This window comes from Salmo salar, chromosome 08 (assembly GCF_965601325.2).
Source record: "Salmo salar chromosome 08, fSalSal1, whole genome shotgun sequence".
NCBI lineage: Eukaryota > Metazoa > Chordata > Actinopteri > Salmoniformes > Salmonidae > Salmo > Salmo salar.
In genome coordinates, this window is record NC_138298.1 from 29,426,276 (window position 1) to 29,453,584 (window position 27,309).

General features: G+C 43.0%; 1 protein-coding gene across 2 annotated transcripts; it reads right to left on the bottom strand.

The window, feature by feature from the left end:
* Positions 1 to 522: 522 nt before the first annotated feature.
* Positions 523 to 27,237, bottom strand: LOC106610505 (von Willebrand factor A domain-containing protein 7). 2 transcript variants are annotated; one of them, XM_014209887.3, is made up of 18 exons: positions 27,140 to 27,237; positions 24,411 to 24,600; positions 24,062 to 24,198; positions 21,912 to 22,056; positions 15,680 to 15,773; positions 13,586 to 13,717; positions 13,303 to 13,489; positions 12,801 to 12,970; positions 12,537 to 12,649; positions 11,379 to 11,495; positions 10,985 to 11,167; positions 10,313 to 10,445; positions 9,303 to 9,455; positions 7,043 to 7,135; positions 3,470 to 3,738; positions 3,152 to 3,285; positions 2,784 to 2,943; positions 523 to 2,331 (listed from the first exon to the last, which is right to left on the bottom strand). In XM_014209887.3, the coding sequence occupies exons 2-18, from the start codon at positions 24,594 to 24,596 to the stop codon at positions 2,266 to 2,268; spliced, it is 2,472 nt and encodes an 823-aa protein (XP_014065362.3). In that variant the 5' UTR covers positions 24,597 to 24,600; positions 27,140 to 27,237; the 3' UTR covers positions 523 to 2,265. The 2 variants fall into 2 exon arrangements, with proteins under 2 accessions (XP_014065362.3, XP_082834669.1); XM_082978543.1 differs by lacking the exon at positions 11,379 to 11,495.
* Between the last annotated feature and the right edge of the window lie 72 nt (positions 27,238 to 27,309).

Genomic DNA, 27,309 nt, shown 5'->3' on the forward strand with positions numbered 1-27,309 from the left:
TTTGGTACATCATTGCGCAAATTAAGCTACACATCATTAAATATGAGACAAATGACAGACAGTAGCGTAGGCTACAAGTATGAAAATAGATTGAACATGAATATATGATTGAAATAGACATATAACCTAATGTATTTGTATTTGAATGCAGTCATCTTTATATTTGTAGTCAACTTTGTTCTGAAGTTATCGGCACTCATAGAGAAATTGACAAAACACGTGATTCTATGTTTAGCAGTCATCTTCGATGTATAAAGTGACACGGGAGAGCAACAAAACATTTAATGGCACACTTAGCTGTTGCACGTGTGGTCCGAGGCAGGCCTTAGACTACGAGTGTTTTCAAGTGCAACGTTAATAACGACGGGTTTTGGGAAACAGCTGGGATTAAACAATGTTCCTCGAAGGTTCTGAAGATGAACTTAGCCTTCAGATTATTTTGGGAAACCGGGCCCTGGCTGGTTTCACAAGGCTACTAAACTACCTCCGTATCATAACAAAACAAATAACATGAGTCACAAATGCAGCAGGAAAGCAGAGCTTTTTATTCATGCCAGAGAGGTAAACTGGACACTAAAATTAAAACATTAATATTACAGTGCTAATGACATGTTGAGAAATTGCCTAGAGAGAAGCTGCTGGCACTTTTTTACACAAGAAACATTCATTTTCACGGTGGCCTTGGGAACATTCCCAGATGAAAACTTTGCAGGTGCCTGCCAGATCTAACAACAGCTGGATAGGTGTTAATAAACATATTAGCTTTCTTTATCATATCATACAGCAACCTGATGCCCAATTGCGCCATCACTAGCTATGTTTCCATTAACTTGTCCAGTGATGTTTTGTAGACATTTAGAAAGTTGCCTGCTACGGCGCGTTTCCACTGAACTGTCTTGTGTCGATAAAAACAGCTAGTCGTAATGACATCACACCTATAGGGATGAATAAAAATGTTGTGGGTGAAGTGTTTCCATTACCCATTTATGCAAATTGGCAATAAATACATTGGTGATAGCCTGTATGCCCTCCGACCTATCTGTTTCATGTCTCAGGCAAAAGCCAGCATGAATAGAATGCAAGAATTGACTGATATTTGTCATATTCTAATAATTATCATCATGTGCCAACATATCGCCAGGGTGCCATAGTGAAACTTGCACTGTAGTATATCTGAAATAATTGGATGTTGAAACTTGTATCCAGCCAATCAGAAAAGCAAGGCGAAGCAATTCAGGGATTCTGGAAAGTCAGGACAAGGATCCTGCAAAGACACATGGTGTTTAGAGTTGAGAAATAGCTTTAGCAAGCAGTAGGCATTTAGAATTAAATGTAGAGGGGAGCTTTATAGTTAAGTGATAACATCACGTGCCCTGTATACCTTCAACATTATTTGGCAATCATCATTTATATATATATAAAAATCTATTTTCATCATCGTTTGATGAAATAAAGAAAGTTTGAAAAAAGACAAAATCCACTCCTGTTGAATGGATTAAACATTGTTGGTCTTTAGAAAGTTAAGGCAAAGCACTCAATATAGGATAGGGGAAACGTCTCGAGTGGCGCAAAAGGGAATATAATATTGCGGATAAAGTTTTGAAAGGCACAATTTCATGTGTACAACATCTAAAGACCTGCATCACTATACAGAGAGCCGTGCCGTTTCTAAAAAGACATATTTGGGTGTTTTTGGAGCCTTTGTTCATGTTTTTTCAGAGCCCCATACTACACAACGAGGATGAGGAAGTGATTTGCTATTTGGGGTAAGTTCTCAAAAACATGTGAAATCACAAAACAGGTATTCTGAACCCTTCTATAACATGCCATTTACATCAAAAATAGAAATTTGGTTGAGAAATGTATCTTCTCCTTTACGTTTAAGAGGTAGTATCGGGTTGGCAGTCAGTCAGTCCATGAGGTTAAAATCAGATAAGTAGGTCTCTGAGGGACGTAGTGAAGAAGGCAGAGACCAGCAGACACACCAACAGTGGGAGGGATAGAGCGATGGAGGGCGGTCCCGCGTTGCGGACGATGGAAAACCGACAGGTGCCGACATTCATGGCCTTGTCCACCGCCACCAGCTCCACTGTCAGAGAGCAGCACGAAGCGTTGAACGCTGCTGTAACAACCGTCTGCTTTAGGTCCGTGTGGGTGAGGCTGCCCACTCCCTGGCGGTGTGTGAGGCTAGTGATCCCCGTGCCGTTGACGCCATCGGTCAGGTTGGCAGAGAGCTGCCAGAAGGCGGAGCTGCAGGCTGCTGGGTCAGCTGGGCAGTCGACCGACCGAGACGATGACCATCTCACACTGGGGAGGGGTGAAATCTGTCACCTGGGGGGGGGGGGGGGGACAGAGAGAGCGAGAGAGAGAGAGAGTGAGACAGACACCGTGATCATCATGATGAGGGAGAAGTGGAGACGGCCCATATAGTTGAGACAGCTCATATAGTGGAGACAGCCCATATACTGGAGACAGCTCATATACTGGAGACAGCTCATATAGTGGAGACAGCCCATATAGTGGAGACAGCCCATATAGTGGAGACAGCCCATATAGTGGAGACAGCCCACATAGTGGAGACAGCCCACATAGTGGAGACAGCCCACATAGTGGAGACAGCCCATATAGTGGAGACAGCCCACATAGTGGAGACAGCCCACATAGTGGAGACAGCCCATATGGTGGACAAAGCTCATATAGGCCTCTCAGGTCTCTAGTGTATCTTTATCTATACCTCTACTCTCTAGCATATCTACTATATCTGTACATATATCTGAGGTTACCTTGGTGACAACAGAGAGGCGCAGGACGGCGTAGTTGGAGTCGGACGCCCCGGGGGCCACAGCCTCGATTGTTAAGGTGACATCTGTTCCCGAAGGTGTGTTGGCGGGCACCGTGATGGTCAGTTCACCGGTGGCATTTCCTCCGGTGGTCACAGCGATGCTGATAAGATAGCATTAATTGTTAATACAAATTATGCCAAGAGAGGACAATATTTATAAAGGTTTTTGCCAGCATAGAGGAGAAGCTGATTTTGAACAGATCTGTTTTGATCCCTAATCTGTTTATGCTGAAATTGCTCTTATGGCCAATGTGTACAAACAGATCTGGAATCAGCCTCAGGCTTTGATATTCCAGACCTGATCCCTACCTGCCAGGGATGTTCATTTTGAAGTCTCTGTTGTTTCTGGCACTAATTTTGTAGCTGCCTCCAGTGGCGTCGGTCATGACGGTGAAGGGAAGGGTGAAGGGTTTACCAGGCTCCATGCTTCTGTCCACCATGGCCTGAAAAGACAAGAAGAACAAGAAACAGGAATTGTTGAGGAGTTGTTGTGAGGTCCACTTTTGAAAATGTCTATGACCATGGTTTTTGTCTAACACTATCCCAATATGCAATATAGACTCCTTCACGATTTTCAAATGAAATCCGATTTTCAATGTAAACAGGAAGTGTGTCAGCATCACTGACCTTGATGGTAACCTTGGAGACAGACATCTGAGTAGTGGACTGTCTCTGGAACACGGTGGAGGAGACCACGTCTGTCCCGTTCAACAGCACCACAAACTCCCCCGCAGGGACCTTGGTTACCGTAACCAGGAAGTCCCCGTTGCCCATGTCTTCCAGGGCCCCGCCTACGACCTCTGACCCTGACACTGTCACCAAGGCAATGTCAGCCACCTTGACAGAGGCTGGGCCCTTCCTGCCCAACACCGATACCAACAACATGGCAGGCATACCTGAGAGGAGAGGAGGAACGGAGGGAGAGTATAAGGATAGGGAGATAATAGTGGAGAGAGAGAGGAGGACAATTATCTTGAAGGGTGTTGCTATGTAACTGTTCTAGGTTCAGATACATTATGACAAATTATAATGCCTGATTATAAGTAGCAATTATGTTTTGTGACTGATTATAGGTAGTAAAGACGTTTTATGACTGATTATAGGTAGTAATGACGTTTTATGACTGATTATAGGTAGTAACAACTTGTTCTCTTTATGAAAGGTAAAGGTCTCTTTTACAAGGCATCCCTGCATGACAACAATTGCACAATCAAGGCAGCATGGGAGCATAGGAAATACACTAACAAATGCTTTTTAAATACAAAACATGAATCATGAAAAACAACCGCTTTGCTCAGTAGAGTTCCTCAACCAACAATCTGAGTTGCCCGAAGGGCACCAATGCATCCATCTGTACAGTGTTCTGAAGATTGAAGGAAGGAATTTCAAGAGTTATCAAGAGCAGGTCATACAGTACCTGTGATATGTCTATAGGTAAATGCAGTTTTTGCAAATTGACTTTATAAATGAACAGAATGCAATGTTTTGACCTACAATACATCAAAAAGGACCAGCCTACTTTCTGATAGAGAATGCAGTGAACGCAAAACTTGTCGCCCGTGATAAAACGATGTGAGCTTTGGTATAACTGCATCTAACGGCTTTAACACACACCAAAATAAATCTGCCCCCCCCAAAAACTATGTCCTGCTCCTACCCTGACTTTTCCTAAATGTATTTTACACTGCTAATTTGTCCGAACAGAAAAATATTTAGAGCCTTTCTACCTGTTTTTTTCACTCTTATTCCTAACGTAATCCGCCAAAACAACCTATGACATTGTTACCAAGCCAGGCACTAACGTGTCTCTCTATCCTAACTGAATGAATGACCAATGGATGAATGGGTGATAATTGTTCACCCTACTTCACAATTGAACTTAATTTAGGCCTAGCTGAATGATCAGGAGGGTGAATAAGTTGATTTAATTTAGAAAAACAATAGTTGAATGATGAGTTTGTGTTATGCCTATTTATCAGCAGGAAATCATTTGACCACGCGCCTTGGGTGTGGACACCATTCTCTTTTAAGTTTTACTTTGTACAAAGAAGCTGTTATGGGACTGTTTTATATTACTAATCAACTGTAAGGGAACGAAAACATGCTACATGTTACAGTAGGCCTTTAGAATAATGCTAAACATATATATCCTTGACTCTATCCAGAGAAGCAATTGATGCCAGCCTACTGAATGAGTGACAAATGGATGGAACGGGCAATAACTGTGCACCTTACTTCACAATTGATTTTAAATTAGGCCTAACTGAATGGTAAGGAGGGTGAAGAGGTTGGTTTAATTTAATAGTGTAATGATGAGTTGAATGATGAAAATGTACAGGACATGTCTATGGATGAACTCATGTCTATGGATGAACTCAAAGCATGTATTGCACTCTTGTATGTCCGCGGAGCATATGGCATAGAGAGCATGGATGTGGAGTCATTTTGGTCTGATAGGTATGGATGAGGTGGACTTTTTCCCGAGAGATGCCACGCAACCGCTTCAGAGAGTCCCGGTGAGCGACTGTCTGAGACTGTGGTTTTGAGACTCGTGCAGCCTTACATGGGCAAAGGTAGAAATGTGACCATGGACAACTTCTTCAAATCAATTTCCCTGGCAGAAAAGTTGATCACAAAGAAGACTAGGCTGCTCCGAACAATGAACAAACAAAGGCGGGAGCTGTCCCCCTCTGCGCAACACAACACACCAGCAGAGCTGTCCTCACATCAGTGATGCAGAGAGGTAAAGCAACACTCACGGTGTACAGGTGGTAAAGAAATAAGAGTGTTTGCATCTTCAGCACCATGCATCCCACTGTTGCCATTGGCAGTGACCAGAAGAAGAATACAGAGACATTGACAGATTACAATTGCACAAAGGTATGTATCTCTTCCATATACAGATAGCCAAACACCAAATCTGATATTACATTCATATTATTGTTATTGTTATTATTATATAATTCTAACATTTTCTATTCTATTTTATTTAATGCAATAGGTTGGTGTGGACGCACTCGACCAGATGACAAGACTGTACTCTGTAAAAGGAGGTACTCGTCGCTGGCCTGTTGAGGTGTTCTACAACGTGCTCGACGTGACTGCTATCAACGCCCACGTGTTGTACAAACAATGCCTCGACAAGACAGTCAGCAAGAGAGATTTCATCTTGGAGCTGGCATGTGTGCTTCGTGAGAACCACATGAACGCTAAGTAAGAAGCTACAGCCGCCTAGCAGGCTGCCAAGGCCGTAGCGTGTCCTGTTCTCCCTCTTCCCCAAGCACCCCAGCTCCCACTGGGAAAAAGAAGACAGACTGTCAAGTCGGCAGGTGCACAGCGAAACAAGGCCCGTGAAAACATTGTTCACTGCAACCGATTTGTTTGCAAGCTGTGTGAGGTCTGTGGACCTGAAGCATAAAGAGGGGACGAGATTGATTCATGCTAAAGGCACGGGTATACGGGCACAATACTATGTCTGATACAATTAACAAATGACTGTTTTTATATCTTGTCATGAATATATTTTCATGAATATTTCTTTATGCAATTCATCCCTTACAATTGTTCATGCGCTGGTGCTTTTGTTTAGGAATACAGAAAAAATCATTTCACCTGGCTGGCTTTATTATTATTATTATTATTTTCACAATCATCAGCTTTTTGGTTTCTACTTTGACAAAAAAACAAACTACAACTGGACTTTATTAATTATTATAACTCTATTAATAGTCGAATCTACAAATAAAGTGGAAAAATGGATGACACTAATGTTTTCATTGTAAGGGAAACGAAAATAGGCTATAGGCCTATATTTTTTGGAGGACTTTGTAGTACAAAACATATCCTTGGTCTCTATCTAAACATATAACTATAGAAATATATATATTTTCGCAAATATTTGTAATTTCTAAATGTAATTAATACTTTACAATAGTTTATGCAATATTTAACAAGCGTTGGAGCTTATGTTTGGACACCTTGCAGGTTGATATGCATCTGATGGATATGCTAAAATGGACGCCCGGCAACGTTCTCTAGCGGGTATTTATATGCTGAAAGGCCAGGCGGTTCTAGTGTTTTAAATCGCAGCTGCATTCAAGTAGATTATGTCGCCATGACATCGCCATAGTAAAATTATGATTGACAGATTACCTGCTTGATATGATAATGATGTTATGATGATGATGATGTTGTGTTTACCTGCTTGTGGACGGCCAGAGATGAGGGCATATCCTGGGTGAGGTCCCTCGAAGGTCTCCACAAAGTTATAAATGAAGGCAATGGTACTCTGACCTGGAGACAAACACACGGACGCATGAACACACATCGACTTGGTCTCACAATTTTGTATTATTCTGTACGTAAATCCGAGACACTCCATTTAGTGTTATATTTCCTACGTTATGTATTAATTTGTGGATGTCCATCATCCATTTCGGATTATATGTTACAAATTGCAATTGGTACAATATGTTATAATTGTAAATATGTTACGAAATTACAAAACATTCAATATGTTACAAATTTGCAAAACCTATGATATATTACTAATTCCAAATTGTTGTGGCTAACGTTGGCTAGGTGGTTAACACGCTCCAGCAGGTATATCTCACTGGTCACCCCCAAAGCCAACACCTCCTTTGGCCGCCTTTCCTTACAGTTCTCTGCTGCCAATAACTGGAACAAATTGCAAAAATCACTGAAGTTGGAGACTTATATCTCCCTCACTAACTTTAAGCATCAGCTATCTGAGCAGCTTACTGATAGCTACAGCTGTACACAGCCCATCTGTAAATAACCCATCCAATCTACCTACCTCATCCCCATATTGTTTTTTTTTAACTTTTTTTGCTCTTTTGCACACCAGTATTTCTACTTCCACATCATCATCTGCACATTTATCACTCTGGTGTTAATTTGCTAAATTGTAATTACTTCGCTACTATGGCCTTTTTATTGCCTTACCTCCTCACGCCATTTGCACACAATGTATATCAACTTTTTCTGTTGTGTTATTGACTGTAGGTTTGTTTATTACATGTGTAACTCTGTGTTGTTGTTTGTGTCGCACTGCTTGGCTTTATCTTGGCCAGGTCGCAGTTGTAAAATGAGAACTTAACAACGTTAAGTAGCTGGCTAATGGTAGCTAGGCTAGGGGTTAGGGATACCAGTACCTCGCAGCCCACCTAAGAGTAGCTCGCCAAACAATTCTGAAAGTACATGCAATTTGCAGTGTTCCACTGCAAACTGTCATTAACAAAAAACATGTATCTACAATTTGTTATTTGCAAACTTTGCCATGAAATGAGCAGTAGCAGTACAGAACCATCATTAGACCGACCAGTTAGATGGCACATTCCTCACTTGCTAGATATGCAATTAAAGGGCCAGATGCGCAATTAAAGTGGAATTACACAACAAAAATATATTACAAATATTTTTGAAAATTCAGATGTGATTCAAGCGTTGGCATGGACTCAGAACATTCCCCTTTGTTATTTCGTTGGCATGGACTCAGAACATGCCCCTTTGTTGTTTCTCTATGAACAATTGTAATTTTGAGAGTGAAAAAAGTATACTCTAAAACTAGGAGAAATAAAACTGAAAAAAACATAATTTGGAAAATAATCTATAAATAATAAATAAAAAAAATCATTGACAGTTGTTTATTAACCATTATTTTACCAGATACATTGACAGAAAACAGGGCTTTACTTTCGCTTGTACATTAAAGGGCCCGGGAAGAGTCACAGGGGACATGACAAGAATGTGTCTATTTGAAAGCTATATAAAAATGTTGTAGCTTGTGACATTTACATTTTTTGTTTAAGTAGCACTCATGCTAGAAAAGGTTGGAGACCCCTGGATTAGGGTTAAGGTTAGGAGTTAGGTCAAATAGCTACGGTTAGGGTTAGGGGAAGAGTTAGTTAAAAGGGTTAAGGTTCGGGTTAGGTTTAGCTAACATGCTAAGTAGTTGCAAAGTTGCTAATTAGCTAAAATGCTAAAGTTGTCCATGGTGAGATTTGAACACGTAACCTTTGGTTTGCTAGACAATTTGCATTATACACCCATCCACCCTCTTTTTGTTTTTGCCTTAAGAAACCTTCTGTCTCATGTAACCATACCAAATGTATACCAAAATGTAAACGTAACATATCATACTAACTTGAGTTTCCAATATTTACTCTTACTATGTTACATCTAGTCTATGAGACCAGACTGCAGACAGACACAGTGAATGAGGGCTGTATTCTCTCCCTTCTCTATATGGCTCTTCCAGACCTGGGTTCAAATTGTTAAATCATTTTGACATGGTTTTAAATAGTATTTTAAAGTATTCTAAATTATTTAAAAACAGTTTTTGAACCCAGGGCTGGGTACTGTATGGCTGCCCTCTAGTGTTGAGCATGAGCATAACACACATAATTAAACAGAATAGGCTATCTCTATGGTAACTCACCCGTGACCTTCAGTGTGTAGGGCTGGTTGGAGTTCATGCTGATTTCCCATAATCCCGTATGTTTGTCGGTGGCCAGACGGACCCGGTAGAGGTTACCCACCGTCTGGACAGTCCCCAGTTTCCCGTTGGCCTCATTCTGTTTCTGGGTCACACCTGTAGGGGCAAGGAGGGTGAAATGGGATTATTGCAGGATGCCAGTCAAACATACCTGGTGGAACACATTCAAGCCTGGTTGGCTCACACACAGGGGTGTAAAGTACTTAAGTAAGTCGTTTTTTGGGGGTATCTGTACTTTACTGCACTATTCATATTTTTGATTACTTTTACTTTTACTCCACTACATTCCTAAAATAAATCATGTACTTTTTACTCTGTACATTTTCCCTGCAGCTAAAAGTACTCGTTACATTTAGAATGCTCAAGCAGGACAGAATTATGGCACCTATCAATACAATGCTTTGTCATCCCTACTGCCCTACTCCCTCTGATCTGGCGGACTCACAAACACAAATACTGTGTTTGTAAACTATGTTGGAGTGTGCCCCTGTCTGTCCATCTGGTTTGCTTAATATAAGGAATTTGATGTATAGCATTTACTTTTACTTTGTACTTTTACTCAAGTATGACTATTGATGACTTTTTCTCCTACTGTCCTTAAGTATATTTAAAACCAGATACTTTTAGACTTTTACTCAAGTTTACTGGATAACTTTCACTTTTAATTGAGTCATTTTCTGTTAAGGTTTCTTTACTTTTACTCAAGTATGACAATTGAGTACTTTTTCCACCACTGCTCACACATCCCATCGCACCGGCTGGCTATAGGGCAGCAACCAAGATTCTCCACTTCTGACCTTAGGTCAGTGTCCAGAGGAAAAGTCATCCTACTCTGTGAGGTGAACCCTTACCTAAAACCTTACCTTAGATCTGTCTAGGTGTTTGAGGTTCTTAGCTGCAGGGTTCTTCAAGGTGAAGGTGAGGGACTTTCCAGTGATGTTTGAGGTTCTTACCTGCAGGGTTCTTCAGGGTGAAGGTGAGGGACTTTCCAGTGATATAGATGGTGATGTTGTTCAGAGACTCGTCCAGCAGGAAGGAGAATGTCTCAGCTCTGCCTGGGTTCCTCGCTCGCTGTAGGACAATCACCTGAGGAGGAGGAGGAGGAGGAGGAGGAGGACAGAATGAGAGAGGAGAGAAAGTGGAAGTGAAATAAATAGTTACCTACTGTTTTCATTTAATGTATTTTATTGAACCTTTATTTAACCTTTATTTAACTAGGCAAGTCAGTTAAGAACAAATTCTTATTTACAATGACGGCCTACCAAGAGGCAAAAGGCCTCCTGCGGGACGAGGCTGGGATTACTGGTTTTGTTATGCTATGTTATTTTATGTTATGCTACAGTATGCTATGTTATGCTATGCTATGTTATTTTATGTTAAGCTACAGTATGCTATGCTATGTTATGCAATGTTATTTTATGTTATGCGATGTCATTTTATGTTATGCTACAGTGTTCTATGTTATGCTATGCTATGTTATGCTATGATATTATGTTATGTTATTTTGACATGCCTAGGCATTTTAAAAGTTCATTAAGCACATATCTGTTTTTCATTCATCAAGTTTTGAATGATTTTCAATAAAAAACGGATCCAAAACAAAATGGCCGCCAGTGTTGACTCACCAGAGCGGAGGTGGAGGAGTCAATGATGACGTCAGTGGCCTGGGGCAGATTTTCCTTGGTAACACTGATTGCCTGACCACCAGACGCCAGCGCCAGGTCCTTGTAGGTCTCGAATGTAGCTTCGCTAGACTCTACTCCACGCCTCCTCCTTCTAGCACCATCACCAGTCATGAAGAAAGACACCTGGAGAGACACATAGGTGTGTTTGAGAGAGTTTGCCTGGTCGTATTCATTAGGCACCAAACGAAGAAAGAAAGAAAAAAGGCAGTGACTACTTGTCCAATAAGAATTGCGCATTTTGCAGCGTTTTGGTACTGTGTGGCCTAATGAATACAATCCTGAATTGCAGGAAATGTTTTCTTCTAAAACAGGAAGTATTTGAGGAAGTGCTCACGGTTGACTTAGTGCTCCTGATTAGGGCCACGATCGTTTCCTTCAATTCAATGTCCTTAGCAATGGCATCTGTGAAAACATAGATGTTGGACGACGCAGGGGCACCGGTCAGCGCCAACTAGAGAGCGATATCAAAATCCAGAAAAGAGCTGTTAAATTCAACAACCACCTAAAAGGAAGCGATTCCCAAACCTTCCATAACAAAGCCATCAACCTGGAGAAGAGTCCCCTAGAAAAGCTGGTCCAGGGGGTCTGTTCACAAACACAAACAGACCTCACAGAGCCCCAGGACATCAACACAATTAGACCCAACCAAATCATGAGAAAACAAAAAGATAATTACTTGACACATTGGAAAGAATTAACAGGAAAACAGAGCAAACTAGAATGCTATTTGGCCCTAAACAGAGAGTACACAGTGGCAGAATAACTGAACACTGTGACTGAACCAAAATTAAGGAAAGCTTTGACTATGTACATAGCCTTGCTATTGAGAAAGGTTGCAGTAGGCAGACCTGGCTCTCAAGAGAAGGCAGGCTATGTAAACACTGTCCACAAAATTAGGTGGAAACTGAGCTGCACTTCCTAACCTCCTGCCAAATGTATGACCATATTAGAGACACACTTCTTCCTCAGATTACACAGACCCACAAAGAATTAAAAAAAAAAATCTTATTTTGATCAACTCCTGTATCTATTGGGTGAAATAGCACATTGTGCAATCACAGCAGCTAGATTTGTGACCTGATGCCACAGGAAAAGGGCAACCAGTGAAGAACAAACACCATTGTAAATACAACCCATATTTATTTTGATTTATTTTTCCTCTTGTACTTTAACTATTTGCACATCGTTACAACACTGTATATAGACATGATATGACGTCTGAAATGTCTTTATTCTTTTGGAACTTGTGTGAGTGTAATATTTACTGTTCACTTTTTATTGTTTGTTTCACTTTTTTTATCCAACGTAAACATATGTTTCCCATGCCAATAAAGCCCCTTGAATTGAATTGAAATGAGAGAGAGAGAGAGAGAGAGGGAGAGAGAGAGAGAGAGAGAGAGTATTTCATGTCTTTATTTATTGTCAGGTGCACTATAGAGAAAGGTCTTATATCTGAAACCTGATTGGAAGATAGTCATGTCAATCACTGTACCTGGAGCCCTGATAGGCACATCTCAGGGAGGTCTCCGCCTCCATCAGCCGTGAGGTTAGCGATCTCTGCTTTCATAACATCAGGGTTTGTCGTTTTTATCAGGGGTCCGAACTCTACACACACACACACACACACACACACACAGTGATCACTAACCACTTCCTGACTTAACCATAAACCGTACCAGCATTTCGATGAATGCCAGAATTTGTCAATGAGGTTTTGCTAAGGAGAATGCTTGGTGGAGTGTAAAGCCAGCTTTACCTGGGTCGTTGAATGGGACCAGGATGTACTGGGAGGGCTCATCCTGCGTTCCCTTCTTGCTGTCGATGATCTCATAGACGACTCTCTTGGCTTCAAGGATGTCATCACTCATGCTCCCCGTGGTGTCGATCACAAAAACAACCACTGACGAACGCGCTACGCCCATGAAGCTGTGGGAGAGAGAGAGAGATAAAGAGAGAGAGAGTGTGAGTAACTTCAACATGGGTATTTCCCTCTTCCCCCCTCTCCTCCCCTTCACCCCCCTTTACCCTTCACCCCCCTCTACCCATCTCCTCCCCTTTACCCGCTCTCTACCCGTCTCCTCTGCTTCACCCCCTCTCTACCCCTCTCCTCTCCCCCCTCTACCTGTCCAATTCATCCCCCTCTACCCCTATTCTCTCCTTCACCCCTCTCCTCCCCTTCACCCCCCTATATCCCTCTCCTCTCCTTCACCCCCTCTACCCCTCTCCTGCTCTCCACCCCCCTCTACCCTTTTCCGTACCGTAAGTAGTTGTTGTCACCGGCAGCGCCCCGGATGTCATCCAGCAGCTGGAGGGTGGCGGTCGTTGCCACGGTGACAGCAGCGGTGTGCAGGGCCACGTTGTCAGAGCGACGCTCGTCCTTACTGATGCCCCCGCGAGGAGCCTTGGAGCTGGTCAGGTCAGCTGCACCGCCATGACTACACTTACCTGGGAGAGGTGATGATGGGTGTTATACAGAGAGTGTGAGGGTATCTGTGGAAGGTAGTGTGTGTGTGGTGTGTGTGTGTGTGTACGTGTGTGTACCTTTAGGCTTAGCTGAGGACAAGATCCCCATGTATCCAGAGGTGAGTTTCTTCTCATTAAGAATGTTAGGCAGGATGGAGTTGGAACAGAACCCCCCATTGGCACAGTCACTGCAGGTCGGGGTTTTAACATCTACAAAATCAAAACACAATTTTCAAGGGTCGTTCTTAAATTACGGTGACATAAAATAAATATTAGATTTATTTTTATATGAATGCATTTGGGTACATCTTCCCATTCTAAATGAACTAATATGGGACCTTAATAACTTTAAATCATTTTTACCATTATAATAACATTCTGCCACCAGTAGGAGTAGTAACATCAATGATGGTAACACCAATAAGACATTTTAAGTAAATGTGGATTTTCTGAAATGGAGGCCACAAATGCTCAAATGTCATCAAATCTTTAAAAATGATTTACTAGTTATGTGATTAATGATTTTGCTCACAGTGTTATTTCCCTTCATTTAAATTGGCTAACACCAAGTGACACATTGTATTGAGACACCAAATGATCCATGGAATCCTCAAATGTATGACATACTAAAAGGATGTGATTAGCTAATCATTTTTTTTAACATAAACCCTCCCCAGATAACCCTTTGCCACCGGAAAGGGGAATACCTAGTCTGTTGTACAACTGAACGCATTCAACTGAAATGTGTCTTCCGCATTTAACGCAAACCCTCTGAATCAGAGAGGTGCGGAGGGCTGCCTTAATCGACATCCACGGGGCCCGGGGAACAGCAGGTTAACTGCCTTGCTCAGGGGCAGAATGACAGATTTTTACCTTGTCAGCTCGGGGATTCGATCCAGCAACCTTTTGGTTACTGGCCCAATGCTCTAACCACTAGGCTCGAATGCTCAAGGTCATTGTATATCTGTTTAATCTGTGATTTTCAAGGGGGTAACACAAATTACAAAACTGAGGGACACACATTATATTCATAATAAAATAAGTATTTTATTAAACTTCTTTGTTTTTATTGATCTATACAATATATGAAATACTTTTGTTCACTGTCATTCAAAATAATAGAAAGATATCTCTAAATTCCCCAAAACATATCTCTACACCTCAACACATCACCAGTGAGACAAGCCAATTTGCTAGCCCCCAGTAGTTTCTACAATGCATACAAATACACTACATGACCAAAAGTATGTCGACACCTGTTCGTCGAAAATCTCATTCCAAAATCATGGGCATTAATATGGAGTTGGTCCCCCCTTTGCTGCTATAACAGCCTCCACTCTTCTGGGAAGGCTTTCTACTAGATGTTTGAACATTGCTGCGGGACTTGCTTCCATTCAGCCACAAGAGCATTAGTGAGGTCGGGTACTGATGTTGGGCGATTAGGCCTGGCTCGCAGTCAGCGTTACAATTCATCCCAAAGGTATTCAATGGGGTTGAGGTCAGGGCTCTGTGCAGGCCAGTCAAGTTCTTCCACACCAATCTCAACAAACCATTTCTCTATGGACCTCGCTTTGTGCATGGGGTCGTTGTCAAGCTGATACAGGAAAGGGCCTTCCCTAAACTGTTGCCACAAATTCAGAAGTACAGAATCATCTGGAATGTCATTGTATGCTGTAGCGTTAAGATTTCCCTTCACTGGAACTAAGGGGCCCCAGACCATTATTCCTCCTCCACAAAACTTTACAGTTGGCACTATGCAATGAGGTAGGTAGCGTTCTCCTGGCATCCGTCAAACCCATATTAGTCTGTCGGACTGCCAGATGGTGAAGCGTGATTCATCACTCCAGAGAATGCATGTCCACTGCTCCAGAGTCCAATGGTGGCGAGCTTTACAACACTCTTGGCATTGCATATGGCTACCACCCTCCCTCCTTCCTTCCTTCCCTGCCCTACCACCCTCCCTCCCTCCTTCCCTGCCCTACCACCCTCCCTCCCTTTTCCTGCCCTGTCCTACCACCCTCCCTCCCTCCTTCCCTGCCCTCCCTCCTTCCCTGCCCTACCACCCTCCCTCCCTCCCTCCTTCCCTTCCCTGCCCTTCCTCCCTCCCTCCCTCCCTCCCTCCAGTTGGTTCCTAGCTGTCCTCGTTGCTGCTTTAACACAAGCCCTCCCTACCTGCCAGGTTTTCCAGTGGGAGATCGGGGCGGATCAGGTTGGTGTAGGGTTCAGTGTATCCCAGATCCACCCAGTTACTGTGGCTGTAGAAGTCCTGACAAAACACAAGCATGTATTATATACCAAGTCTGTGTCTGTGGAAAGCTATCTAATTCCCTATTACAGACACCTCACGACAGAAGTTAAATTGGTTCAGATGATAACACTTGAGCCAAGGTGAAATATGAAACGAGAGATGAGTGGTGAGATAGATGTTTTCTTTCTCTCCCCCCTTCTCCCTCTATCCTTTTATTCCTTACCTTTTTTATTCTTTTAAATTTTATTTAACCTTTATTTTATCAGGGAGTCAAACTGAGACCAATGTCACTTTTACAGATCAGCTCTAAATTACATAAATTACATCAAAAACAGGGGCGCAACTTTTACTGGAGAAGGGAGGACATGTCCCCCCCACATTCTGAAATTATATTTTGTCCCCCCCAGTTTTATCACTGGAATGTGATACAAAAACGTGGCAACGGTGTACTTTAGGACCATGCGGACACCTCCGAGCGGTCAGTAGGTTGTTTGGAGTGTTTATCCGACCAAAAATGTAAATATAATATTAATTTGATGTCCCCCCCACTTATTAAACCACTTCTATATGCTCCCCTAAATCAAAAACATGGTCATAAAAAAAAAACCACATTCATCAGTAATAAGGTCCTCAATCAGCTTTCTGAACTGACCTAGAGGCACCAAAACATCACATTTAACAACAAAAAAACTAAATGCTGATTAACTTAACTCAGTAGAGACCAAAGGACAGTATGCCATCCCTGAGACCAGGTGTGGTAACTCGTATGTCTAAAGTTTAGTAATGATGTAAGGTATAGTGGGAATTTTTTGTAAAAGGGCTTTAGAAATTAAAACATAGCAACGTATCAACCTATGTGACATCAAAGAGATCAAACCAACTTTCTTGTAGAGAATGCTGTGATGAGTAGTAAAATTGTCGCTTGTAATAAAGCGCAGTGCGCTATGATAAACTGCATCTAATGGCTTTAATGAAGTGGCAGCTGCATTCATATAGATGATGTCGCCATAGTCTAGGACCGATAGGAACATCAGTTGAATAATCTGCTTAAGCACAGGCAAGGAGACATAAATATATATAAAAAAAATGTGCCCCCAATTTCGTGGTATCCAATTGGTAGTTACAGTCTTGTCCCATTGCAGCAAATCTTTTACGGACTCGGGAGAGGCAAAACATGACCCAGCCAAGCCGCACTGCTTCTTGACACAAAGCCCGCTTAACTCGGAAGCCAGCCGCACCAATGTGTTGGAGGAAACACCGTACACCTGGTGACCATGTCAGCATGTATGCTCCCAGCCAGCCACAGGAGTTGCGATGGGACAAGGAAATCTCAGCCTACCAAACCCTCTCCTAACCCAGACAACACTGGGCCAATTGTGCGCCACCTTATGGGTCTCCCCATCACAGCCAGGGATCAAACTTGGGTCTGTAGTGACCCCTCAAGCACTGCAATGCAGTGCCTTAGACCACTGCACCATTCGGGAGGCCGATTCAAATTAATTTTAACAAACAAGTGGTCCCTCAGAAAATGCGTCCCTCAGTTGAATTTCAAAATCCCGATGTGGCCCTCGAGCCAAAAAGTTTGCCCACCCCTGTACTAGAGTCTATTGAAGGACGGTTGCATCGATCTAAGTAACATAATAAAAAATCCCCATCAAAACATAAACCCTCCCCAGATCCCCGTCAGTTTAAGGTAGAGATATCTGTTTTTTGCATGGCTGCCTCTCAAACCACTGCATGGGCTGCCTCTCAAACCACTGCATCCGCCTATCTGTGGTCAAAGGTGTTTGTCAGACCAAGAGACATCCCGAAAATCGGTCTTCTCAGGAAAATGTCTGTAGCGTCCGAAAGGTTTGGCTTACTTACTATAATAACCATACTATGAAAAGATGAAACTCTCACGAACATAATGGCAGTCTCCATTTTGCCCCACGAGACTCATCTGAAGTTGGTACCATTGATGTACCAACTTCTGTTTGTAGCGTCTGAACCATTTGGGCTACAAACAAATGTGACCCCACGTGTCACGGGACTCGTTACCGGTTCAAATAAATAATGTCAGTATGGAGGTAGTTTTGTGCATACCCCCCAAAAAAGGGGTTTAATATGCATAAAAAATACATATTTCCTGAGCTTTCTTATATCTTCTAGATATAAGATAGACACTTCAATCGACCCCTACGGGACCCCTTTCTTAATATCCAGGAAACCTGAGTAGGTATGCATTAAGTTCAATCTGTTAAGTGGTTTTGAAAGCAATTCCATGCAGCCTGTTCACGGCCAGTTGAGGAAAGCGTCTGAATGAGCAGTGACTGGTCAAAAGGATCAAAAGCCTTTGACAGGTTGATGACAGAGAGCAGCACAATGTTGCCTTTTATCCATACAATTAACCACATCATTTAGAACCATGGATGCAGCAGAGATAGTGCTATGACCTGGTCTAAAACCTGACTGATGTACGTTTCAAAGATAAGAAAGATCTTAGCTTGAGAATGAATCAAGGATTCTAACATTTTTAGCTAGGCAAGAACGTTTAGGGATAGGGCGATTCATTATTTAGCTCACAAGGCCATCACTTTTGTGAAAGGGGAGCACATGGGCCGCCTTCCAAACCTTGGGGGATAGTATCATATAAAATCTTTCATTTTTAACCTTTATTTAACCAGGCAAGTCAGTTAAGAACAAATTCTTATTTAGAATGACAGCCTACCCCGGCCAAACCCGGACGACGCTGCGCCAATTGTGAGCCGCCCTATGGTACTCCCAATCATGGCCGGATTGTGATACGACCTGAAATCAAACCAGGGTCTGTAGTGACGCCTGTAGCACTGAGATGCAGTGCCTTAGACCGCTGCACCACTCGGGAGTCCATCAGATTAAAAATATTGGTTAATGATTCAACAATCAGGGGGGCAGAGTGGATGGATCAAGCATATCAGCCCAGTGGATTATTTTACATGAATCTTAAGCAAGGCATCTAGCACATCACAGTGAGTTGTTGCAATGACAACAAAAGATTCAAGAGAAGTTGACGGGTTAACAGTCAAGTCAGCTAGAGGCTGGAAAAGGGAAGAGCAGTCGATTGATTGACCAGTGTAAATTAAACAGTTTCTCTCAAAATAAAAAGCCTGCCGAGATAAAATGATGATAGAAAAGCACCACGTGTCCCAGTGTTCTCCGTTATGACGCCAGAGTCAGACAGAACTTGCTGAGGCAGGAAAGAAGAGGAATTTGTACGTTTCAGTACATTTACTATTTTCAACAAAAAACATTACGATCACCAGCAGAGCCAGAGATAGAGCTGAACAAGCTTTCTTAACCGAGTTAGTACATCTGTTTCTCAGTTGTCTGAGAGATTGCCAGACAACTACACAGTCACTTTTCCTTGCTTTGGCCCAGGCCTGATTTCTCATCTGAATGAGCTCAGATAGCTAAGAAGAAAACCAAGGGTTAGATTTATCTTTGACTCTGAATTATCTGAAAGGGGACCGGAGTGGCTGCAGGAGACCGGAGTAGCTGCAAGGGACCGGAGTAGCTGCAGGGGACCGGAGTAGCTGCAAGGGACCGGAGTGGGTGCAGTGGACCGGAGTGGGTGCAGTGGACCGGAGTGGCTGCAAGGGACCGGAGTAGCTGCAAGGGACCGGAGTAGCTGCAGGGGACCGGAGTAGCTGCAGGGGACCGGAGTGGCTGCAGGGGACCGGAGTGGCTGCAGGGGACCGGAGTGGCTGCAGGGGACCGGAGTGGCTGCAGGGGACCGGAGTGGGTGCAGGGGACCGGAGTGGCTGCCAATGCTCCATTCTGGATGTGCACAGGAGGCCTGGGTATGGCTCCTGTTGCAGGGTTGGAGCTGCCATGGGGGGCAGGAATGATACATGTTGTGGACTGCATCATGTGGTGCACTACCCTCAACACTGTTTTACCAGACCCTAGGGTAGTGGTCGGTGCTGTGTAGAACTGGGCTGAGTTGAGGTGGCCCTGGTCTGATAGAGCTTTGCTGTGATGGGCCAGATCTGGTTGACCATGTCAGAGGCAGGTCTGGTCTGGTCGCATGGGAGGGAGGTTGTAGGGGGATTTGAAGAGGGTACTGTAGAGGGGCCTCTTTGACTGTGTGTGGCTTGGGCATAGCTCATTGTATCTGCATGCAGTTAATTAGGGAAAAGTGGTGGGGGGGCAGTGTTGCTGGCTGTTCTCCAGTCTCTGTGAGGCGCCATCAGATGCAGGTCTAAAGAAATGTCTGATTTATCTCAGGGTGTTGGTGGCTGGTCTGCAGCTCCTGATCTTATCTCCCTTGATTCTTGAAAGTGTTGGACTTCCCCCCTCTTTTCTTTCCATCCTCCTCTCTCTCTCACTCTCTCTCCCTTTCTCTCTCTCCCGCTCCCTCTCTCGCTCCCTCTCTCTCTCTCTCCCTCTCTCTCTCCCACTCCCTCTCTCCCCTTACCTGTAGTCATGGCTCTACATCAGGGGTGTCAAAGTCAATCAGGAAACGGGCCATATTGAAAAAACGAAAGGAATTTGCGAGCCAGACATACATAGCTTATTGTTTGTTTTTACAACAACAAAAAACTAACCTGAATACAACTGCTACCCAAACTGGCCATAGTTTTATTCTGAAAAATATGACGCTTTATAATGTCCACTTACATAGTAATGTGCCCTTGAGCAATGCAGTTAACCCAAATTGCTCCTGTGTAACGGCCGTCGTTGAAGAGAGTAGACCAAGGCGCAGCGTGATTAGTGGTCATCATGAATTTATTAAAGATAGAACACTTTAAATAAAAAAACAAGAAACCAATAGCCAAACAGTTCTGTCAGGTGCAAAACACTAAACAGAAATTAACTACCCACAAACCCCAAAGGAAAACAGGCTGCCTAAGTATGACTCCCAATCAGCGACAACGATGTACAGCTGTCCCTGATTGAGAGCCATACCAGGCCAAAACAAAGAAATACAAAGCATAGAAAAACGGACAGAGAATGCCCACCCAAATCACACCCTGACCAAACCTAAATAGAGACATAAAAAAGGCTCTCTCAGGTCAGGGCGTGACATCCTGTAAGTCGCTCTGGATAAGAGTGTCTGCTAAATGGCGTAAATTTTTACATTTATCCTGGACACTGAAATGAACACAATGAACATATATTACATTTGGTATGGTTACATGAGACAGAAGTTTACTTAAGGCGACAATGAACAGAGAGTGGTTGGCCGGGCATATAACGCAAACATCTAGCCACCCAAAGGTTGTGCGTTCGAATCTCATCACGGACAACTTTAACATCTTTGCTAATTAGCAACTTTTGAACTACTTACTACTTTGTAGCTACTTTGCAACTACTTAGCATGTTAACTAATATAACCCTAACCTTAACCCTTTTAGCTAACCCTTCCCTTATCCCTGACCCTTACCTTAACCCTTTGACATAACTTCTAACCTTAACCCTAACTTTAACCCTAACCCCTAACCCTAACCTCTAGCCTAGCTAACATTAGCCCACTAGCTAACGTTAGCAATAACAAATTGAAATTCGTAACATATCATATGAATTGTAATTTGTAACACATCATACCAAATGGATGAAGGACATCCACAAATTCATAAATACCATATGAAACATAATATATCATGCTAAAAGGACTGTATACAATGTAACCTGCAGATATACATTTCATACGATTTACACATTTACGGCATTTTTATGGTACAGTTTTCTCTTTAGTCAACCCGCCCACCCCCCACCCGCCCTTCATTCACAGAATATTTCATAACCCTTAACACCCCCCCTCCCTCTCTCTCTCCTCTTACCTGTACTGTGTACAGTACTCTCCCAGTGTCTCTCTAGCTACCTGTACTGTGTACAGTACTCTCCCCAGTGTCTCTCTAGCTACCTGTACTGTGTACAGTACTCTCCCCAGTGTCTCTTTAGCTACCTGTAGTGTGTAGAGTACTCTCCCCAGTGTCTCTCTAGCTACCTGTACTGTGTACAGTACTCTCCCCAGTGTCTCTCTAGCTACCTGTACTGTGTACAGTACTCTCCCCAGTGTCTCTCTAGCTACCTGTACTGTGTACTGTCCTCTCCCCAGTGTCTCTCTAGCTACCTGAAATGTTTGCCTATCCCCTCTTTCACACCCCCTTCTCCCCCTCTCGCTCCTCTTACCTGTAGTGTGTGTAGTACTCTCCCCAGTGTCTCTCTGGCAGCCAGGAAGTTCTCCTTTTGTATGTTGGCCTTGATGCTGGCCACCCCATCAGTGATAAGGCGCCGGCCCAGAGCAAACGCCTCAGAGTTAAAATGATGGGCTGGGCTGTTATAATAAAGATTATGATCAATTTATTTTATTTAGAAAACAGCTGTAGGAGTGATATACCAAATGTTCACTTGGACTGGCACAATAATGACAATGATTAATTATTTAAATAGTTCATATATTACATACGCTAGAAGAAGGGTGTAGGAGGGATGCACATCCTAAATGTTTACAATAATGAGCTTAGGAATACTAGTTAAAACTAGTTAAATTAAAATTAAAAAAACGTAAACTCAGCAAGAAAAGAAACGTCCCTTTTTCAGGACCCTGTCTTTCAAAGATAATTCGTAAAAATCCAAATAACTACACAGATCTTCATTGTAAAGGGTTTAAACACTATTTCCCATTCTTGCTCAATGAACCATAAACAATTAATGAACATACACCTGTGGAACGGTCGTTAAGACACTAACAGCTTACAGACGGTAGGCAAGGAAAACGTAGGACACTAAAGAGGCCTTTCTACTGACTCTGAAAAAAACAAAAGAAAGATGCCCAGGGTCCCTGCTCATCTGCGTGAATGTGCCATAGGCATGCTGCAAGGAGGCATGAGGACTGCAGATGTAGCCAGGGCAATAAATTGCAATGTCCATACTGTGAGACGCCTAAGACAGCGCTACAGTGAGACAGGATGGACAGCTGATCATCCTCGCAGTGGCAGACCACGTGTAACAACACCTGCACAGGATCGGTACATCTGAACATCACACCTGCGGGACAGATACAGGATGGCAACAACACCTGCCCGAGTTACACCAGGAACGCACAATCCCTCCATCAGTGCTCAGACTGTCCGCAATAGGCTGAGAGAGGCTGGACTGAGGGCTTGTAGGCCTGTTGTAAGGCAGGTCCTCACCAGACATCACCGGCAACAATGCCGCCTATGGGCACAAACCCACCATCGCTGGACCAGACAGGACTGGCAAAAAGTGCTCTTCACTGACGAGTCGTGGTTTTGTCTCGCCAGGGGTGATGGTTGGATTCATGTTTAACGTCGAAGGAATGAGCGTTACACCGAGGCCTGTACTCTGGAGTGGGATCTATTTGGATGGGGAGGGTCCGTCATGGTCTGGGGCGGTGTGTCACAGCATCATCGGACTGAGCTTGTTGTCATTGCAGGCAATCTCAACGCTGTGCGTTACAGGGAAGATATCCTCCTCCCTCATGTGGTACCCTTCCTGCAGGCTCATCCTGACATGACCCTCCAGCATGACAATGCCACCAGCCATACTGCTTGTTCTGTGCATGATTTCCTGCAAGACAGGAATGTCAGTGTTCTGCCATGGCCACCAAAGAGCCCGGATCTCAATCCCATTGAGCACGTCTGGGACCTGTTGGATTGGAGTGTGAGGTCTAGAATTATCCCCCCAGAAATGTCCGGGAACTTTCAGCTGCCTTGGTGGAAGAGTGGGGTAACATCTCACAGCAAGAACTGGCTAATCTGGTGCAGTCCACGAGGAGGAGATGCACTGCAGTACTTACTGCAGCTGGTGGCCACACCAGATACCGACTGTTACTTTTGATTTTGACCCCTGCTTTGTTCAGGGACACATTATTAAATTTCAGTTTGTCACATGTCTGTGGAACTTGTTCAGTTTATGTCTCAGTTGTTGAAAAATGTTATGTTCATACAAATATTTACACGTTTGCTGAAAATAAACGCAGTTGACAGTGAGAGGACGTTTCTTTTTCTGCTGAGTTCATGTTTCCTTTGCTACTTACATATTAAGGGAACCTCATGCTCTATCAATGTAGCACCAACCTGTTGACATAATAAGGGAACCTCATGCTCTATCAATGTAGCACCAACCTGTTGACATATTAAGGGAACCTCATGCTCTATCAATGTAGCACCAACGTGTTGACATAATAAGGGAACCTCATCCTCTATCAATGTAGCACCAACCTGTTGACATAGTTAGGGAACCTCATCCTCTATCAATGTAGCACCAACCTGTTGACATAATAAGGGAACCTCATCCTCTATCAATGTAGCACCAACCTGTTGACAAAGTCTCTGTCCACCTGTCCGTTCTGTATGTAGATCTCATTCAGGGCAGATTTGAACTTAGCTGCTGACACTTCACCTGTTGCTTTGGGTCCCAGGCAGGCCTGGACCAGCTCCTCTGCAGAATCGCCCTACAGGGAAAGGTCATAGGTCAAAGGGTAGAGGTTAGAAATCAGCCAATCAGAATTGAGGGAAAGGTAGATAAAGAAAATCACATTTAGATAAAAGAACATTTTAACACTCATTCTGACACACAACTCTTCCCTCTCTCTCTCTCACACACACACATTCACACTCACACTCACATGCACACGCACACACATATACACACACACACACTTACCGTGGGGGTGAAGTCTCGTCCCTCTGACTCTGCAATGGCTCGGCACACCTCTGTGACCTTCTGTAGCACGGCTTTTTCCGTGATGCTGACGTGGGTGGAGGCTCCGCCCCCGATGGGAGCAAACGCCCAGGCTCCTCCTGATAGGACCAGAGCCAAGAAGGACATACCCAGCACTGGTGACATCATCAGTCTGTGGGAGTGGGTGGTGGGTGGGGGGTGTGAGTGAGAGAGCAAGAGACAGAGAAAAAGAGAGAGAGTGAGACTGCCATCATCATCATTATCAGGAAGTGGGATTTCATTATCAACAACTGTAAGGAAATCCCTGACACAGCCCCTGTTGTTAAAGCTCTTGGCCACATCCCAACATGCCCTATAATAAAGTTAGTAGACAGTAGCATCTTTACGAAACATGATTAAAATATAATAAGACATTGGCATACCTAATTAGAGACCGGTTTTTAGCCCCTGTCCTGGCACATAGTCCTGGCACATAATACATTCCCTGTTACCCCACTTCAATCAGTGTAGATGAAGGGGAGGAGACAGGTTAAAGAAGCCTTGAAACAATTGAGACATGGATTGTGTATGTGTGCCATTCAGAGGGTGAATGGGCAAGACAAAAAAAGTGCCTTTGAACAGGGTATGGTAGTAGATGCCAGGTGCGCCGGCTTGTGTCAAGAACTGCAACGCTGCTGGATTTTTCACGCTCAACAGTTTCCTGTGTGTATCAAGAATGGTCCAACACCCAAAGGACACACCTTGACTTATTAAGGTTGTTCTGAGGGAATCTCAATATTAGTGTTCCTAATGTTTGGTATACTCTGTGAATATCCTTTAGCTGAATAGCTATTTATTGAACACCTTTAGTTCCTCAAGGACATCTCTAGAGAGACCTGAAAATTGCTGTGCAGCGACGCTCCCCATCCAACCTGTCAGAGCTTGAGAGGATCTGCAGAGAAGAATGGGAGAAACTCCCCAAATACTGGTTTGCCAAGCTTGTAGTGTCATACCCAGGAAGACTCGAGGCTGTAATCGCTGCCAAAGGTGCTTAAACAAAGTACTGAGTAAAGTGTCTGAATACTTATGTAAATGTAATATTTAAGTTTTTTATTTTTAATAAAAACAGTTTTTGCTTTGCCGTTATGAGATATTGTGTATGGATTGATTGGGAGGGAGGACTATTTAATACATTTTAGAATAAGGCTGTAACGTAATGTAACATAATGTGGAAAAAGTCAAGAGGTCTGAATACTTTTCGAATGCACTGTATGTAGATATATAGATACAGTACCAGTCAAAAGTTCGGAAACACCTAATTGTTTATTATATATTTTTACTGTTTTCTACATTGTAGAATAATGGTGAATACATCAAAACTATGAAATAACACATATAAAATCATGTAGTAACCAAAAAAGTGTTGAACAAATCATTTCATTTTTGAGATTCTTCGAAGTAGCCACCCTTTGCCTTGATGACAGCTTTGCACACTGTTACTCAACTGTAAATCCATAATAAGGTATATTTATGGTTGTAATTTCACAGGAAGTCTGATGAGATTACTATTGATTTTAGAGAAACGTGATTACATTGATTATGAAGGGTATATTTTTTGTGTGTCACGATGGTGACCAAACTAACTCTGGATGGTAACATCATTCTTCAACCAGGGAGTGGAGACCGTTGACTTGGGAGAGGAGACTGATGACCAGGGAGTGGATGGTTCCAACTTTATGGTGGATACTTTATGGTGTAATATGGTTTCCTTTACTTCACAAGGCAGACGGTGACAGTATCATAGTGTTCTGCCCCCTGAGTGAGGTGTATCTGTTATGTTGTCATGGTAACATAGTAGGACTCAAAGGGGATTTTATAAGGGATGGTGTTGGGCAGGTCACAGGGTCAGAGGTCACAGGGTCAGGGATAGCAGCTGATAACTGATAACAGTATATTCAGTTGATACAGTGAAGCTACTGATAACCACCACTAGATGGAGTCAGAGAGGACATTTTTCTGTATCATTTTTATGGGCGTGGTGGTGCATGTTTTTGGTTGTTTTTTGGGGGGGAATTTTTTGCTTCTTTCTAAATGACACATATATAAATAATATGCTTAATTCATAATGCATCCTTTTAACCTCTTAAACTGTTGATGAACGTATTTCTTCCTGTGTATTGATTTTCAAATCTCCTGACCCTCATATTATCTGGTCTTGCATCAAATAAACATTTGTTCTGCTTATTTTCCATGCTTAGTACAACAACAGTGTGTGTACACATTACTGTTCCCATAATGTAAAGATGAGAACATTGAAAAGGGGACAAAATTGAAGTTTAAAGCTAAATTCTGCGATTGGTACATCATCATGAGAATTACTTTAAATAGGTTTTTTTGTTTTTACAGTGACAGACTGCCCCTTTAACCTCATTAACTGTCCCAGTATTTTGTTTCTGTACTGTAATGTGTCCTAGAGCAACAGGACTCAAGCCATATGACTGCAGTGCACTTTGGCATTTATATACAACATTGATTTTGGCATTTGCAAAAACGCGTGACGAGCATCATCTAACACAATTAAAATGAAATAATTCACACGGTCCTTATTTCTCCCTTCAAAAGACACGTGAAACCTGAAAACCCTCCTTCACACATGTGCACGTTACACACCATCTGTCAGAATTAAAACATGTTCATTTTCTATCTTAAAATGCACAAACATTCATCCTTACCTTGTTTTTCACGCTTTTACTTCCTCTAAACCCCTTCAATCTCTACCCATCCCCACACACACAGACCACGCCCCCTCTTTCACACATACCACAGCCCCTCTTTCACACACCCACCCCTCACCCCTTTTTCACACACCCACCCCCTCATTCTCTCATTGGTCTCTCTCCCT

Excerpts from the sequence above, each read along its gene's own strand:
- LOC106610505 (XM_014209887.3), bottom strand. The coding sequence starts at position 24,596 with ATGATGTCACCAGTGCTGGGTATGTCCTTCTTGGCTCTGGTCCTATCA. Across the intron at positions 11,168-11,378 it reads TCAGGAGCACTAAGTCAACC|GTGTCTTTCTTCATGACTGG; the intron begins GTGAGCACTTCC and ends GTGTCTCTCCAG. Across the intron at positions 2,332-2,783 it reads GCCTCTCTGTTGTCACCAAG|GTGACAGATTTCACCCCTCC; the intron begins GTAACCTCAGAT and ends CCCCCCCCCCAG.